The 14,533-nt window shown below is 45.9% G+C and overlaps 2 protein-coding genes across 2 annotated transcripts in view; one reads left to right on the forward strand and one right to left on the reverse strand.

The window, feature by feature from the left end:
- SCARB2 (scavenger receptor class B member 2) overlaps nt 1-6,867 on the forward strand; it is a 38,350-nt gene extending 31,483 nt beyond the window's left edge. Inside the window, exon 10 of the mRNA XM_059843553.1 lies at nt 6,735-6,867. Coding sequence (XP_059699536.1) covers nt 6,735-6,852 — 118 coding nt within the window. The 3' untranslated portion in view covers nt 6,853-6,867. The remainder of the gene's footprint in view (nt 1-6,734) is intronic.
- On the reverse strand, nt 190-13,736 carry PPEF2 (protein phosphatase with EF-hand domain 2). The gene is given in 16 exon segments (XM_059843557.1): nt 190-715; nt 946-1,033; nt 1,587-1,750; nt 2,673-2,779; nt 3,306-3,448; nt 4,123-4,308; nt 5,047-5,382; nt 6,073-6,222; nt 6,307-6,386; nt 6,389-6,593; nt 6,995-7,041; nt 7,871-7,985; nt 9,038-9,213; nt 9,723-9,780; nt 10,311-10,438; nt 13,585-13,736. Coding segments are annotated over 16 exon segments (2,223 nt in total). The 5' UTR covers nt 13,646-13,736; the 3' UTR covers nt 190-536.
- Nucleotides 13,737-14,533: the final 797 nt, after the last annotated feature.

The following is a 14,533-nucleotide window of genomic DNA, read 5'->3' on the forward strand; positions in this document are numbered from 1 at the left end:
TCTGCTCTACTGGGTGTACTTAGTAGCTCCAAACTTCCAGAACAAGCTTACCACAGCAGAGGAACACCAGCAGGGAAGTAGGTGTCATCACTGGAACAGCACTGCTGCTCACAGAGTTAACTAGACAAGAAATAAACAGCCAAGCAACAGCAGTCTAGAAAAAATGCTTTATTATAAGGAAAGCTGCAATCAAACAGGTGCTGCCTCATTAAAAGACTGCCTACAAGTAATACATTACTTCAATACACCCATAACATTTCCTCACATTGACAAGAGAAGCTAAGCTGCATCTTCCCTTTGAGCAGGAAACTATTTAAAACACAGCTTCTTTTAAAAGCAGTCTGAAGTGCAATTCAACTATTTCACCTGTTAGCTTCCCCAGATGGGTCACAGCTATCACCTACAGTGATGTCTGTTTTGGGCACCTGCCTTCCTCTCCCTGCTTGCCATCTGCAGGCACTCTCTAGGTTAGGTGGGACAGTCCTGGCTTTGTAGAAATCAAGGCATGGGGCGTGGCAACTCTGGGCAGGCGCTCACTATGGGCACTGTTTGACCAGGCGGAAGGCTTCCAGGAACTCGTTGAAGTCAATGTTCCCATCCTTGTTGAAGTCAATGCTGCGAACCAAGTCATTAATGCCATCATCCGTGAGTTCAATGTTCATGTGGGAGCTGAACAGCTTCCAGGTTTGCTGGAATTCCTCAAAGGAGATGAGACCTGTGGAGGAGCGTTTTACATGCTGCAGCTACATCTCCTTGTGTGGAGGACACTGGCTAAAACACAGCTTAAAGCAGCAGAGGCATAATACAAATGGACATTGCAGAAGCATGGGAGGGCACAGGAGGACCCAAGCCTAAATAAAATCACCTCTATACATCCTAAAGCAAACACCAAAGCAGAAGGGATCACAGAAGGCCGTGATCAACAGCCCCTGCACACCTGCTTACCTGAATGGTCTCTGTCTATGATCCTGAATATGGTCTCTAAGTTGGATCTGTTTCGATAAATTACTTCCAGCAAGCTCGACTGGATGTGCTGAAAGACATGATCACAGTTTTTATCCTGACAACACCTCCCCTGTCTCTGAGTTGTTACTGCAAGATGTCTCCACAAGCAAGAACATTTTTTTGCTCTCAAGAACTTGGCAGCAGTGCCTTATCAACCAGGTGTGTGATGACTGGACCCTCTGTGCAGCTGCAGAACAGACCATCAGCAACTTGTCCCTTCCCATCAGCGCTCTTCTGGGCTAACAGCGAGCCAGGCTGCATTCTATAACCACTGCAGAGCTGCATTTGCTGGGTGTAATTAAGAAACTGCTGCTTGGAGAATGAAATACAGTTTTCCTGCTCACAAGCTTGCATCCAAACTACCCCTAAATTTTGATTTCATATCCATCATCTCTTTGTAAAAATGGGCTGGGTGCCTCAGGACTATTTGAGCTCAGGCAAAACTTCCTATCAACTTCAGTGAGATTCTGGGTTATGCAGGAACCATCCACTGTCCTTTTGTACTACAATTGATTTGTACGTGCTGGGGATCTGGTGAAGCTCCTCACATCATGCTTTGATGGAAGGGGCTGAGCGCTTACCTCTTGGCTCCTCTGCTCCATGGCCAGGTCATCCAGCCAGGACTTGTACTCCAGCATGCCATTCTCGGTGCTGCGCACCAGCTGTGGCCTCAGCATTCGCCAGGGCAGTCCCAGCCGCAGCACTGACTCCACTGCTGTCGCCCAGTTGCTCAGAGTGATCTTTCCTGTACACAAAAGGGAGACATCTCTGGGACACGGGCAGCAAAAAGCACATGAAGGCAAAGACAAAGCCTAAAACAGTGACACACAGTCTAAGTGCTGCTGACAGCACAGCATTATTTCACAGTGCAGGCACAGGCACACTTCCCATCCAAGCCTCAGCAAGCTTTTCATCATTGCAACATGTCAAGGCTTACGAGGCTGCAAACATCTGAACGAATGCAAGGTACTAACTTTGGGTATTTCATTAGAAATTTGCAGCCCACTGCCCATATTAGCAGTGGCTGTAGCAACCGAGCTGGATTCCTATGAACAGTTTTACTGTGAGGAAAGAAAGCACGAAAGCAGTTCTCCCCATGAGCAGTTCTGCCATCCGCCTTTTCTCCCCTGCCCACCAGTGGACAGTTCTCAGCAACACCTCTTGGTCACTGCACCAGCATAGCACTCCTGTCTGCCACAGAGGTGACAACTCTCAGCTCCTTCCAAAGGCTCTGACAGAGACAACTGCCATCTAAGGCATCCCTCACTTTCCTCTTCCCAGAGATTTTAGACTTCAGGGATGAAGGGGCTCTAGAGAGCACCTAGCCCTTTGCAAGTGACAGACATGTTCCAGGTCATCTTTCCCAAGGCTTCACCAGTACTCCAGCTGCAAGGAGTTCTTCTAGGACCAGCCTCAACTACTGCACCTCAGGCTAATGACATACTGCTTTTCCAGCACCCCCTACTGGCACAACATGGTGTCAGTCCGAGGCATCCACGGAGACTGAGTAACAGCAAATGAGCTCTGGCAATGTCTGATACAGCCTCCCCATGACAGCTGGTGCAACTGTCAGTGATCAGTCTCCCAACCAACCACAAAGTTAAGGTAGTCCCTTCTGCCCTATCCGACCAGGCAATGAACCCGCACGTCCCTCAGCTCTGAGTTACCTGTGTTGTCCCTGTCGTAGGACTTGAAGGCACTGATGAGGGCTGAGGTGTGAGCAAAGAGCTTTTCCCGCAAGGCTCGAAAGGCTGACTCCTCTACTCTGCTGATTCTGGAGGATGCAGAACAGAGAAAAGCACTTGAAAGACTGGCTATGAATCACAAGAACAACCACCTTCCCTCCCAGTGCTCTACCTGGCTTGTCCATGGATTGCCCAGACCCTCACACAGCTGCTCTGCACAGCGACAGCTGCATCTCAGTGCTTGTGACAAGGCACTGCATGCCCTGGGCACAGGTCCCTGCAGCTGATGCCACGAGTCCCTGCATTCATTTGTGAAGTAACAACCCAAAAGAGAACCTCCGCAAAAGTCAAAAGTTAAAACCTGACATGGAAAAGAGGAGCTGAAAAAATCAGCAAGCTTTAGAAAAATCCCCTTGGACTTTTGTTAACAACCCCTTCTCAACCCTTGAGCTTTCCTCAGTAACTTCAAGTACAAAGCTTAATCCCTCCTGTAGTACTGTTCTTTAGAAAATAAAGCTGTGGAAGTTCATTTCCAGAGTCAAACTTGCTAAAAGCTCAATAAGTTTTCCCTTTGGAAATTATGACTTGGCAAATAGAGCAACTAGAAAGCCTTGCCTTTGGGTCATGGTGAGTAAATGCGCTGTCTTGTTTGCTTGGTACTGAACAAAGTGGGGGATGAGGTCTGGTCCCAGCTTCACATAGGCTCCCCTGTTGCTGCCAATCTCATAGTAGTTTGAGGCTGAAAAGATGGTCAGCACCTAATCCCAAAAAAAAAGGGCACTTGCAGTCAGTACATACATCTGTAATATTGATGTACGTGTAAGCAATACACCAGATCCCCTCCAGAGCCCACAGACTGTGAAAGCACCACGTTATATGGAGAAGAGGGAGAGACAGGTGGCAGCTGGCCTGGAAGCCTTGCAGGTGTGAGTTCCTTGTGGGTGGCACTGGTCACATGTGGATGTGGTCACATGCTGGGCTTCTGCAATTTTCCTGTGCTCTCTCCCAATAATTCCACTCTCCAGAGTCTGAGTGCCCTGTCGAAGCCACTGACCTGACTGTGCATCTTCTGAAAGCAGAACTTTGCTGCAGCAGCTCAGTAGCACCCTTTTGTAGCTCATCTGCAGGAACAGCTGCACTAAGTGGAGGCCATGGCACAAGTGGGTTCAGATCTTTTCTCAAGCATCACACACAAGGACATGGTTTGCCTGCACAGCCATGTCCCCAGCACAGCAGGTGGCTCCAGATTGTCCTCAACTAAGACTTCAGAGGGAAACACTCTTCAGTTAACTCCCAGTAAGCCTGTTCAAGGATTTTGCATGTGCTTAAAGCCCCACTGGAAGAAATGCAGAACTGAGACAAGCCACCCCTGCAGAAACCCCACCCTGGCAGGATGGAAACCCAAGTACCCTTCAGACCACCCCCAACTGACCTTACGGTTGTGACAGAACTCGTAGCCCTCCTGCTTGCACTCGTGAGAGCGGATCAGGAACTGCAAGCCGTACTTGTCAAGGAACTTCTCTGTCACATCGGGCCCAAAGTAGCAGCCGCCGCCTCGCACCTTATTTTCTCTGCAGCCCTCCTGAGGCATGGGGTCGCTCCAGAGGATGTCTAAAACCTGAAAGGATTGGCAAAGTTCACTAAGCAAATACAGCTCAGTCTTGGAATCCCTCCCTGGATGCTGCTATAACCAGAGTGCAAGGGAACAGATATTTTTCCTGCATTCCAGCTGAAGACTGTCACAGATCTAGGCCACCTCAGAACTGGCAACATTGTTGGCCGTGATCTACAGGCACATCCTAAGTGTCTGGGGAAAGAGGGATGTGCATAAGTCAGGCCTGATACAGGCTTTGCTTTTGCTAGCATTAAGATGTCCAAGAGCCTTGCCTGTCTTCCTCCATCCCAAAACACAAGTCCTGGGGCAAGAACAACCAGCAGATCCTGAGGCCATTAGCAGGCTTAGTATAAAACACCTTTGTTCTCTAGCCAGGACCTTCCACAGCCTCCAGAAATACAAGTGCTAACTCAGTAGCCACTGTGTGGATTAAGGCTTAATCCTTTTAACCCTGACTTCAATATATAGCGCTATAGTGAAAAGGTGTGCATCATTGGAAGGTCACATGTAACGTCAACTAAGTAACAGTTTTTTTCAGAGTGCACAGAAGAGACTCTCAGGCTGGAAAAACAAGGAAAGGAAGTCCCTAGCTGCTCCTCCCAGAAGGTAACAAAGTTACCCAATGCAACATGACCATGGCCTCACAGAGCAGCCCTTCCTGGCCACCTACCACTGAATGACCAACTGCTGCAGGAGGTGCCCACAGCACATCCAGCTCAGGACCCTGCTAAAACTCCTCACCTGCTTCCACTCCTCCTGGCGAGTCCAGCACGGCTCCTCCGCATCCTTCAAGGAGACCATGCTGGAATAGGTGAGCTCCTCTGGCTCTGACTCACTGATGTCTACCAGCCGGCGGCACGTGTCGATTTGCTCCTGCACCGTCTGCCGGAGCCACCTGGAGAACTCCAGCCTGTTGGCTGTGCTGGGAGCCTGGGCTGACTGGGGCTGCAGAGATAACCTGGGAGCTGCCTCAACCCCTGCTGCATCAGTGCCTGATTCGCTCTCCCCATTTATGGCCTGGATTTGTGGCTTTCTACTCGATTCCTTTCTTTTCTTCAGCCTTAACACAGAAATAAACTGAAAGATATGAGAGAAACAGAGCTGATAACACAGCATGAAACCCAGACCTCCAGCTCTAACGCCTTCCATTGGCAGACTTCAAGTGATCCGAGCCTCCAAACTGCACTCCCTTCTTGCCATCAACTGCTGCTTGACTATGGGGAACTATTAGTGCCATCCTCTCAGACAAGCCATCCTGGGTTTGCAGCTGGGCCTCACACCCATCACATCTCATTCTTCCTCATTGATTTCCTGCACACAGATTTCATCTGCAATGGGAATTATGCAGCAGGGCAAAGGAAGCATTAATGACTAATGCAAGAGTTGTGATTTTATTTGGAGAAGGAAAGGGGAATTTCCCAACTGGGTGAGTGAGGCAGAGAAGTTAAATGATTTATCAAACTCCTTCTGGAAATCTAGGGGGTAAAAACAGGCTAAGGAACTGGGGGACAATGTCTCATCATCACTCTATTATTATTATTTCAGCACCAGCATATACTCCAGAAACCAACAGTGCTTGATCCCTTCACAGCTCCTGCATGCACAGTAACAAACCATAGCCTATACCTAAACACAACCTTGTCTAGGAAGACCATCTGTTAGATTTGTCTTGTCAACAGCTAAGCTGGCTGTTCATATAGAAATGAGCTTCTCTCCACAAATCAGCAACACTGTTGTCTCTCGCAATAACTGGGAAATAAAACCTACTTTGTCCCTTTGAACTTTGTCAAGCATGCCCAAGTCAGTGGTGTCAGAGATGCCCCCGTGAATAATGAGGACTTTCTGATCAATCAGGGTGGCCAGGGGCAGCCAGCAGAAGACATTCTGAAACATCCTCAAGATTTTCTTCCCATGCACCTGAAAGAAAGAAAAAAGAGATAAAGCATCAGGTCTTCTAAGGGCATATCTCCCATGGTAAAGGAGACACAAACATAGGCCTACCTTGTATTTCTGCATCACTTCCTTGGTGAAACCATAGCTAAAGGAACAGGAGAAAGGAAGCTCAGTGGGATTTTGCACAAGGCCCTCGACATGGTGCTCAGCCCTGCACAGAAGCCGTACCGTAAGTTCACCATGTGGTCCTCGTGGTTCCCGCGGTTGAGATGAACCTCCTTGGGATAGATCAGGAGGAAGGTAAAGAGGATAACAAGGATCTCAAGGGACTGCTTGCCTCTGTCTACAAAGTCTCCATTGAACACGTAGGACTTGGAAGGGGAAGGAAGGCCATTCTGTGAAAATAAGGAGCAGGCAGATGTCACCGGAGAGGCCGCTCCAAGGTGTCCGTATGCCCTCCCCCCAGCTGCAGCCTCTCACTCCTGTCCCAGATTACAACAGATTCTTGCTCATCTTTATCCTGTGGGCCCCAGCTGTGAAACTGGCAGTCACGAAGAGCTGTCATTGGTATCAGCACTAGAAAAACACCCATTGGCATTAATAAAATGGACACGGATATCAGATTTTCTAGTCAGCAAGGGAATAAGCTGCTGATTTATGAAGCCATTTAAAACCAATCTCATTGACTTGGAGAATTGCACATGAATGGCCCAATTTTGCTAACACTTCTCAACATGACTCATGGGATACCCAGTGCAATGCCTAGACAGCCTCCCTCTCCAAATTTGGTGCCTACCTTGTAAAAGATGAGGAACAGGTCATCCAGCTGGCCGTGTAAGTCTCCTGACAGGCACAAAGAGACGCATCACAATATGTTTACCTTGAACTTCAAAAACACCAATACATAACTTGCTACGAACTATGTCCTTTATAAATTAATCCCCACAGAAATACTTTGGGAAGTGCAAGCCTAGAGGAAAAGGACATGATGTAAGGCTTGAGCTGAAGTCTGAGAAGGACAGTAAAAAAAACCTACACCATCTGCTGAAGACTGATTTAGAAGTTTTGTTCATTTATCTTTTGTGATGGCACAACCTGGCACAAGATTCTCATTATGTGGGAGAAAGCTTAGCATTCAAAATTACAATCTAATTCTCCTTTAACATAATACTGGAGAGAGAGGTTTGTTTTCCAGAGGCTGACTGCATCCAAAGTATGTGCTATGTATTTTTCAGAAATATCTCAACATTTTGACATTAGTCAGAGTAGAAAAAAAGTGAAAAGCTTTGGCTCAAATTTACTTATAGGATGCAAAGAGGCATTAACATTCTAGATCTGCATGCATGCACTGGTGCTCACCCAGAAAAGCTACAGGATTTTGTTGTTTAGATAATCCCAGACTACAGAACAGGTCAGACCACTACCGTGTTTTGTGACCACTCCTCAGCTGGATGTAGTTTCTGTGGTTTAATAAAACAACTCTGAGCTTGGGGTGAGAAAAAGAAGACCACCTGGGTATTTCAGACAGATCCAGCTGCCTCTCAAGGCACCACACACTTGCTTATAGAGAGCACTGTCAGTACAGAGGGGGGCATCAATCTCTCGCTGTCATTGTCTCTCTGCCCCACCCTCCCATAGGAGCATTCCATCCCAAAGGCTGCAAGGGACTCACCACACACGGTGACCTCCTCGCTGTAGCAGGTGGAGACGTGGCTGATGTTTGGCAACTGCTTGAGGTGCTTCCTGGTCTCATGCAGGAGGTTTAAGACATAGCGAGCATGGAGCTGCTACTAGGAAAAAGTAAAGGGATTAAAGCAGGAAATCAGTGGCCTCTGAGCAGCACCACTGTGGCTGGAAAAAATCCACCAGGATAGCCTGGATGGCAGAAATTCTCCCTGGGATGGCAGTCTATGCTGACCTATGGGCTTACAAACAAGATGAGGGAAATATTGGGAAACAGCAGGATGGCGGACACTTGCACAAGGCAGCCCAGCCTCAGCACTGAGAGGACTGGCAAGGCAACCCTAAAGCCCCAGCACCTTGAGGACAAGGCTACACCCACTAGGCCACACCACCTCCAGGAGCAGCAGAAATTCCAGTCCAATATCACAGGTAAGAAAGTTGCTCTCTAGATCTTTCTTAGCTTTTCCACATTGAACCCGTCTGTGAGTTTCCATGTGTCCTGCAGTGATAGATAGGCTCAAAGCCAGGGTGTAGGCATTTAATACAGCAGGGACATGAGACATCTTTGGCTTAGAAGTTCTCTTTGGAGAAGGGATGTTTTGGCCTATTTTGCAGATCAGCACAGCAGCTGAGGGATGGCAGCAGAACACTGCAGATGTATGAAGGGTTGTCTTGTTAGTTCTGGACTGGTACTCATCTTCCTCATCAAAAAACTCACAACTGACATTTTAAACCAGAGTCCAAGTTGCATAGCACTAAACATTGTAATTAACTGTTTCCCTCTGGGACATCCTATACTTACTTATAATTTGTAAGAAATTGGAACAAAAAACAATGACAAGTCTCAACATGAGTTGTTGCTGATTTGTCCCTTTAAAAATAAAATTCAGGTTAATATTGGTACACCCCTACATAAAGTGTTCAGTTTTGCAGGAAGCATATTTTCAGGAAGAACATTTCTACAGCATAAGGAAATAGCATAAAGTTTCCAACCCCATTTTGTTTAACAGCCAGCCAGCTTGTAATACTCCTTGTAAAGCTCCTTACTTGTAAAGCTCAGGCAACTGAGCTTGGTAAGAAAGTTAAGACCAAATTATCTATCTTAGACCCCTGTTCAGAAAAAGGGGAGAGCATGGTACCTTTTTGGGATCCTTACTTGTTTCTGTTGGAAAGCTTCCAGCAAGGCTGTGGCATGGTCAGGGAGGAGTGGGAAAGAGAGATGGGGTCCAGTGTAGGAGTCTGGCACCTCTATGGATTCATAGTCACAGTATTTTTCCAGCTCTGCCTCTTTGTAACTTTCCCCACTTATGAACATGCGACTGATAAAATCCCCTGGACAGCAGATAATGGGGTTGATTAAAAACAAAACAAAACAAAACAAAACCACCAAAACAAACAAACAAACAAACAAAAAAACCACCAGACAAAAAGTGGTTAATTGGCTCCAGGTACCATCCTAGTAATTTGCTACAGAAGAGCTGTTTAGTTAGGCTGGCACTCAGGAGCAGCCATGGATGCTGGGTACTGCTTGGCACTGCTACAAAACTTGCAGTGGGGGAAAGGCTGCAGAGACAAATCCCCATGTGCAGTGTGCACCATTCCGTGAATCTGTGAAAGCGTACTGAACCTTTATGCCTCCTTCCAGCTCCTAAGAGCAGGAATTGCCCCACATCCTTTACACAGCTCATAGTCTCCAATTCACTCCCTAATCCTGATGCCACCACTCTTGAGACTCGGCACGTGTGCCATCCTGAAGATTGCCCAGCACTGGGCAACGAATTCTTCAGGGTTCAGCCTTCAGAGCTGCTGGTGCCACATCTACAAGGAGCACACAAACTTACTCTCTTTGCTGCTGCTTGGTGTGAACTGGTCCATGAGGTAACTGAAGAAGTTGTGAAGCTGCAGGAAGAGGGAGAGCCCATCATTCACCCCAGAATGAAATTCAACAGAGTAGCAACCGATCATAATCATCTTTCTGGAAGTTTTACCTCTGCCCTCCTCATGCCGTCTGGTACGTACAGCTACTCTCATTGTACCAATTTAAGTTTTGACTTTCTTGAGATGAAGTCAAAACAGTGGCTTTACCTTCAGCCACAGGCAGAAGTACACTATGAGCCCTTCCTCTCTCTGAGAGCAAAGCAGCCATGTAAGAGAATTTTAATCAAAGTTAGAACATAACAAACCAAATAGACTTGCCTGTTATGTTCAGACTCCAAATGGCTCTTAGGGCTTGCTTTTGAGGTTCATTGCTTTGTGTTTTATGCAACACATGCAGACAGGGAATCAGTAGGTTAAAAAGGGGCAGGAAACCCAGTCCCTAGCCCACTGAAGCACTTAGAGGGTTACCAGCCAGCAGCCAGATAGGCAGTCTGGCACAGAAACCACCTTCCCATGTCTTTTCCTACCTGCTCTTTTCCTCAGCACCATACCTTGATCTGATCCTGCTCACAGGAATACTCAATGGATTGAAAGATTCTCCAGGTGCAGCGGCGGCGCATTTCCAGCCGAGCCACGTGGCGCCGATACCACTGCTGGATCAAGACAGCTGCCTTGAAAGCTGGGGGACAAGAACAGAACCAAGCTGCTGAGCAGCACTGCCTGCAGCTGAGGCACCTGCAACAACTTCTTCCCCACCCCTGAAAATAGAACCTTTCCTTGTCAGGAAAAAGTTACTAAGAACTGTATTCTTGTGCCTAAGGGCAAAAAAAATCTCTTCTTTTTGCCTTCTTTCTTGTAAGAGGTTGACCGGACCCTGCCTGCCGAGAGAACTCTGAAGCACTTCCAACCATTGCTGCTGGTTCCTTCAGCACCAGTGTTAACAACAAATTATTAGGACCTGTAAGCCCTAACATATTCTTCCATATTATTAGACAATATCTTCCTTTTCTACCTATCTTGATCATTTTTATATCCCTCTTACCATCTCTAGGGGCCGGGTTTTCAGGAAACCAGAAATTTAACTGAGGCCATGCCAAGAGCTGGGGGAAGACAGGATACCAAGTTTCCTTCTAGAGCCTTGAAAATACGAGGGTTTTCTACCTCTCTTTATGCCAAATAAATACCTCAGCTTTTGCAGTTATGGAAAAACTTTAGAAGGACTCTATAATAGCATAAATATCAACACACCATTACTTTACAATAAAATAAAGACCAAACTACCCCCACAGTGAAAAAGGGGAGGCAGAACTTTGGCCATTAATGGCACAGAATGAATGAGGTGGCAGAATTCCCAGGTACCTGTTTGAGGCTCAAGCCACAGCCAGTGCTAACACCAGATGCTTCCCACGAAAGTACGCTATCTGCCCTTTGATCTTTTAAACACAGCCTCTGTATTCTCCCAATTCCAGTGTGTTCCCTTCAAAAATTATTTCAGATGGGGTGAGTACATATTTCAAGTGAAGTACATTGGTGCAGTTTCACTTTTCCAAGTTCTGCCACAAAATTTTACCTCTAGAGTCTCTCATCCTCCTTAGCTGTCCTTGATCCCACTTGGACCAGCTCTGCTACTTGGCATCTCTCTTTGGATTACACTGCATCCCTACCTGTTCCTTTCTGGAGTCCCACCTGTGATTCCTATGCTTACAACATCTAACACTGCTTCCCTGTTATCTTTAGCTGAGGGGGGAAAGGGATGACTGCTGTATCCACAAGCTGGCTTCAAAATCCAAGGGAAACAATAGAGGTAGGGAACTAGGCCTGCTGCAGAAAGTGTATTCCCCTGCCACATTCACCAAAGCAGGGAGAGCAATGGGAAGTGTGGAAAATCTTCATTAAACAGGAGGAAAATTCCTCACCCTTACCCTAAGGCTGCTATACACTGGCAAGAGATAAAGAAATCGTATTAACTCAATCAGCTTGCATTAATTACACAACAAATGGCCTTCCAGGTACTTCAGCAAGAAACAGTGACCTTTCCCTAAAGAAGGTATCTCAATCGATCATATATTGAAAATAATAATCCTTTCAAATCATGATTCACTTTCAGCACTGGGAATTGCAGAGCACAAAAAAGGAAGATCTACAGCTGCTGTTCAGCAGGGGTGTGAGACACCCTGAAGTTGTGGGCAAGAAGGTAAGATTTGGCAAGCCTTTACTCAGGAATAACTTCTGTATTCTTTGCCTTCTCTCTTGGTGAGAAAATGCTAAGTGATCTGCCGGGCTTGGAAAAAATTCCTTGTGCTAAGTCCACACATACCAATGAAAACCAAAACCTTTGAAACAGTAAAAACTTAAACCGATGAAAGACAAGTTATCAAGTGCACAGTTAACATAAATACCACCATCAACAGCATTTAAGCCCCACATAGGCAAGGCACTGGCTTTTACTCTGCTTTTATGAAGACTGTGCAACCAAACAAGCCAGGTATTCTAATTTAGCAGTTTACCTGAGGGAGTTATATCTGGCAATGTCTGCATCATTTTGGGGAAAAAAACCTCAACAGCAGAGAGAATGGATTGTCATAAAATGTGGATAAATCTAACCATGTATCATATAAGCTGCTGAAAGCATAACAAAGTGGCAGCACTCAAACCAGACTATGTCCAAGGCAGGGCCAGTTGAACAGCTCTGCTCCTACACTGTCCTTTGAAAACAGCCTTCAGGCCTTGGACAGGGGAGACTGGGATGACGTTTGCATGCTGCATTGGGGCAGAAAGACCTAAGCAGCTGCCCTGCTGCAAATGGTCAAATCTGAAGCATGTTGGGAGCCAAAGGCTACAAATTCAGAGAGGCTTAACTGCTGTGGGAAACTGTTGCTGAGCTATCAGATGTAATACAAGGTCTCAAATAAGTAACTAGTGTTCTATTACACTTGCTCATCTTAAAATAACCCTGTTAGTAAAGTCCACGGACCTCTGGTGCTATGGGTGACAGGTAAGTCTAACTTAAATAAAAAGAGTTTTTCAATAGTGGATGGTAGCAAACCCAAATGTGAGTCACAACCTTATCCCTACTTTCAGTCTTTATTTTCTTCTCCCAGCACTTGCAAACAGTTTGCCCCATCCTGCTGTTCTGGCAGTGCTCATGGCTGCATGATTCAAACAACAAAGAAAAGACTCTTTATTTACTTTTTAACTCTTCCTTATATCTAAGGTCTTCCTCATCAACTCCCTTTGCTCTGCAGCAGACACAGGCACACACCCACAAAATTAATACCATTACAGAGGGCTTAAAAAAATACATCACCACAATTTTGAGAACTATAAATAGTCTGGATTATTAGCATAGATTAAGAGCACTGTGCTGGTGTAATTAGACAAAATGCACACTTTTTGCTTGACAGCTTTTCATAGCCACACCATCTCACCTTCTTCATAACTAGATTTATTTCGGCTGCACTAGTAAGAGCCTTGGAAAATAATCCAGGAGAAGCAGCAGGGTGACATCTCTCTCAGTGTCAGCAGACACAACAGCTGCATTACCCAGCAAGTGTTTCATCCAGCAGGTGTTGGTGCTAACTGTAGCTTTCCTCTCCGGTTAGGCTTGAGTGGATTTCAACCCACTCCTCATCTAAATAGCTGTTATTTCCTCAAGCCTGTTGTCTTCTGCCTGACACCTGAGAATTCTTGTCACAGGATACTGAAACACAGAACCTCACTTCAATGGTATCAAGAAAACCCAGAGGAGAAACACATTCAATGCAATCTCCCAACAGCACATGCAGGAGAAAACAGAGTAAGATCACTTTTTTAAGAGTCACTCACCATTTTCAGACTTCTGCAGGGAGTACTTGTACTGGACATTGACAGAACTACCAGATCCCATGTTCTCCAACCAATGTTCCAACGTTGTAGAATGGGCCAGTGTCACCAAAACCACAAAAGAGATGCAGGGAAGACCATTTGGTCAGAATCAAAACAGCTTCAACGTGTCCCACAGGGCCAAGAATCTACAATTAAATATATTAACACTTAATATCAACGATCAGATGGCCTCTCTTATGCCCAAGCACATTTTCCACTACGAGGTTTCTGCAGCTACTCCCAGACATTCAGATGAGGATCTCTGTCTCACTGCTTATAAAGTGAGCTTTATAAACAGGAATCAGTTCAGCACCTTTAGCTACTTGCATAAAAATAGGTACTATGATTGTTTGGCAAATATATAAAGAGCTTTTCAATACTGATCAAGAGCTATTAAAAAGTCATTGAGAAGTATGTGTAGGCAATCATTCTGTAGTGCAGACAGATATTCACATAGTCCCCTGTAAAGTATAGCTCATGATGAGGGATGAACACCAACCTGATATTTAATCTAACCACAACTAGCAGGAAGCCAAGTCTAAAATAGCAATTAGCTATCAGAAGAAAATAACCAGCTTTGTTAAGCACTGCTTGCCTTCCTTCTCATGCATCTGCTTGAGTGTGGGAGTGTATTATGCCATCAATTGCCAGTGTAAAAGGACAGACATCCAGACTTCAGTAAGCTCACTACTGTGGAAGCTCTCTCGGGGTAAACAGATCTTAATGCAAGATTAGGTCAAACTCTGAAGTCTCTCACTTTGAGAGTAACCAGAATGTCATTCACAGACATTTTTCCTCTGGAAAATAAATAGTCAGTGCCAAAGCAGCACCAGGCTCTATCACTGAAGAATTCAACAGAGTTTTATTTTCCCCTGAAATTCAGGGAAGACAAAGCTGAGAAATGGAGGGA

This window comes from Haemorhous mexicanus, chromosome 4 (genome assembly GCF_027477595.1).
Source record: "Haemorhous mexicanus isolate bHaeMex1 chromosome 4, bHaeMex1.pri, whole genome shotgun sequence".
In the NCBI taxonomy this organism is placed as follows: Eukaryota; Metazoa; Chordata; class Aves; order Passeriformes; family Fringillidae; genus Haemorhous; species Haemorhous mexicanus.